Genomic DNA, 2760 nt, shown 5'->3' on the forward strand with positions numbered 1-2760 from the left:
ACAATTGGCCACGTTAATGGCAAACCGAGTTCAGGAAACTTGCCAAGCACTACTGAAGTGAATCCCGAAGGGAAATCCTAATGAACAGTGCCAAGCTATTACCTTGAGGAGCAGAATAGTGTATGAGGGATTGAGTATGGGGAAGAAAATTGAGTAGCATCAGGATCAACATGCACCTACTACTGTGGACAAGAAGACTAGTGAAGAGAAGGTTACTGAGAATCTTCCAGCAAGAGAAGTGGTACCTCCGGTGTCTATAGATCATCACATCAAAATTCCATATCCACATAGACTTCCAAAGAACAATCTTGACAAGTAGCTCGCTAAGTTCTTAGAGGTATTTAAGAGGCTAGATATTAATGTTCCATTTGGAGAGGTGCTAGAACGGATGCCCAGTTATGTTAAGTTTATGAAAGAGATTTTATTAAAAAAGAGAAATATGGAGGACTACGAAACTATGGCATTGACAGAAGAATGCAACGCCATTCTACAAAGGAAGCTTCCACAGAAGTTGAGGGATCCTGGAATTTTTACAACCCCTTGCACAATTAGTAACTTTGAGTGTAAGCACACGTTGTGTGATTTGAGAGCCAACATTAATCTCTTGTCTCTATTAATATACAGAAGACTTGGTTTGGGTGAAGCAAAGCCAACTATTGTCACATTACAGTTAGCAGATCGATCAGTGGGTCATCCGAGGGGGATCATAGAAGATGTGTTAGTAAAGATCGATAAGTTCATCTTCCCAACAGATTTTATAGTTTTGGATATGGAGGAAGATACAAATGTGACAATTATCCTTGGAAGACCTTTTCTAGCAACAAGACAAGCTCTAATTGATCTTTAAAAGGGAGAGCTTCGATGGAGAGTTCAGGGGGATGAGGTCGTGTTTAGTGTTTTTAAGGCGATGACATATCTGAGAGCTAGTGACAGTTGTTATAGCGTTGATGTGATTGATAATGTAGTTTCGGGAAGAAGGTTGAACAGTGATGCCTTGGAGTAGGTTTTGACGAGTGGTGAGGAAGATGATGATGATGCCGAGATGATGGAATATGCCAAGTGGATAAACTCTTACCAGCCATACAAAACGAAGTTCAAAGAGTTGGAACAGGGGCCAGAAAGACCATTGCCATCCATTAAGCAGCCACCAGAGTTGGAATTAAAGTCTCTACTGGATCATTTATGTAATGCTTATTTGGGTGAGAAAGAGACTTGACCTGTAATTGTATCCGCTGCATTTTCTAAAATAGAGATGGAGAAGTTATTGAGGGTTTTACAATCTCATAAATTAGCCATTGGTTGGACATTGGTGGATATTAGAGGGATAAGCCCTTCAACAGTGATGCATAGAATCTTGATGGAAATGGATAGCAATCCATCTATAGAAGCTCAGCGAAGACTCAACTGAGGCATGAAAGAAGTGGTAGTAGAGCAAATTCTTAAATGGTTAGATGCCAGGGTAATCTACCCAATTTTTGATAGTGTTTGGGTGAGTCTGATGCAAGTGGTTTCAAAGAAGGGTGGAATAAAAGTGGTAAAGAGTAAAAATAATGAATTGATCCCGACGCGAGCTGTGACAGGATGGCACATCTCTATTGACTATCGCAAGTTAAACAAGGTGACGGGAAAAGATCACTTTCCACTGACTTTTGTTAATTAGATGTTAGATAGGTTGGTTGGGCATGGATATTACTGTTTCTTGGATGGTTACTTAGGGTATCATCAAATTTCCATCGCACCAGAGGATCAAGAGAAAAAAAACTTTTACATGTCCCTATGGCATTTTTCCTTTCAGGAGAATGCCATTCAGACTATGTAATGCACCAGCAACATTCCAACGGTGCATGATGGCCATCTTGTCGGATATGGTGGAAAAGAGCACCGAGATTTTCATGGATGATTTCTTTGTTTTTGGTTCCTCCTTTGATGCATGTCTTGACAACTTGGAGCAAGTTTTGAAACGGTGTGAGGAATCAAAATTGGTGTTAAGCTTGGAAAATTACCATTTTATGGTGAGCGAGGGCATAGTACTTGGGCGCAGAATCTCTAGTAAGGATATTGAGGTTGAACGAGCGAAAATCTCAACTATATAGAATCTACCACCATCGTTGTCGGTGAAAGGAGAGAGAAGTTTCCTTGGGAATGCTCAATTTTAGAGAAGATTTATCAACGAGTTTTACAACAACAAAAAATTCGAAGCCTCTTTCGACCTTGTTGATGAACGATGTGCAATTTGACTTTAATGAAGATTGTCTCAAGGTTTTGAAAGAGAAGTTAATTTATGCACCAATAGTTGTTGCATCGAACTGGGAGCTTCCATTTGAGCTAATGTGTGGCGCCAGCCATTACGCAGTTGGGGCATTCTTAGGCCAAGTGATTGACAAGGTTTTCCACACCATTTACTATGCCAGCAAAACACTGAATGATTCTCATTTAAATTATGCCACCACAGAGAAATAACTTCTTGCAATAGTATTTGCCTTTGATAAGTTTCTCCCCTATCTTATTGGGAATAAGGTTATTGTGTATATTGATCACTCAGCGATGGGTACCTTATGACCAAGAAAGATGCTAAGCCTCGGTTGATTCGATGGGTACTGTTACTATAGGAATTCGATGTGGAGATAATAGATAAAAAAAGGACAGAGATTTTGGTGGCAGACCATCTATCGAGATTAGAGGTTGAAGAAATTGTTAGGAAAACTTATACAGGATCTTTATTTATTTTTATGTAGATCTAATATTAAACAAGTTAATATG

General features: G+C 39.5%; 1 protein-coding gene across 1 annotated transcript; it reads left to right on the plus strand.

Moving 5' to 3' along the window:
- Positions 1-439: 439 nt before the first annotated feature.
- Positions 440-847, plus strand: LOC133779964 (uncharacterized). Its single transcript, XM_062219856.1, has one exon. It carries the CDS (start codon positions 440-442, stop codon positions 845-847), a length of 408 nt encoding a protein of 135 aa, XP_062075840.1.
- The last annotated feature ends 1913 nt before the right edge of the window (positions 848-2760 follow it).

Source organism: Humulus lupulus, chromosome 5 (genome assembly GCF_963169125.1).
Source record: "Humulus lupulus chromosome 5, drHumLupu1.1, whole genome shotgun sequence".
In the NCBI taxonomy this organism is placed as follows: Eukaryota; Viridiplantae; Streptophyta; class Magnoliopsida; order Rosales; family Cannabaceae; genus Humulus; species Humulus lupulus.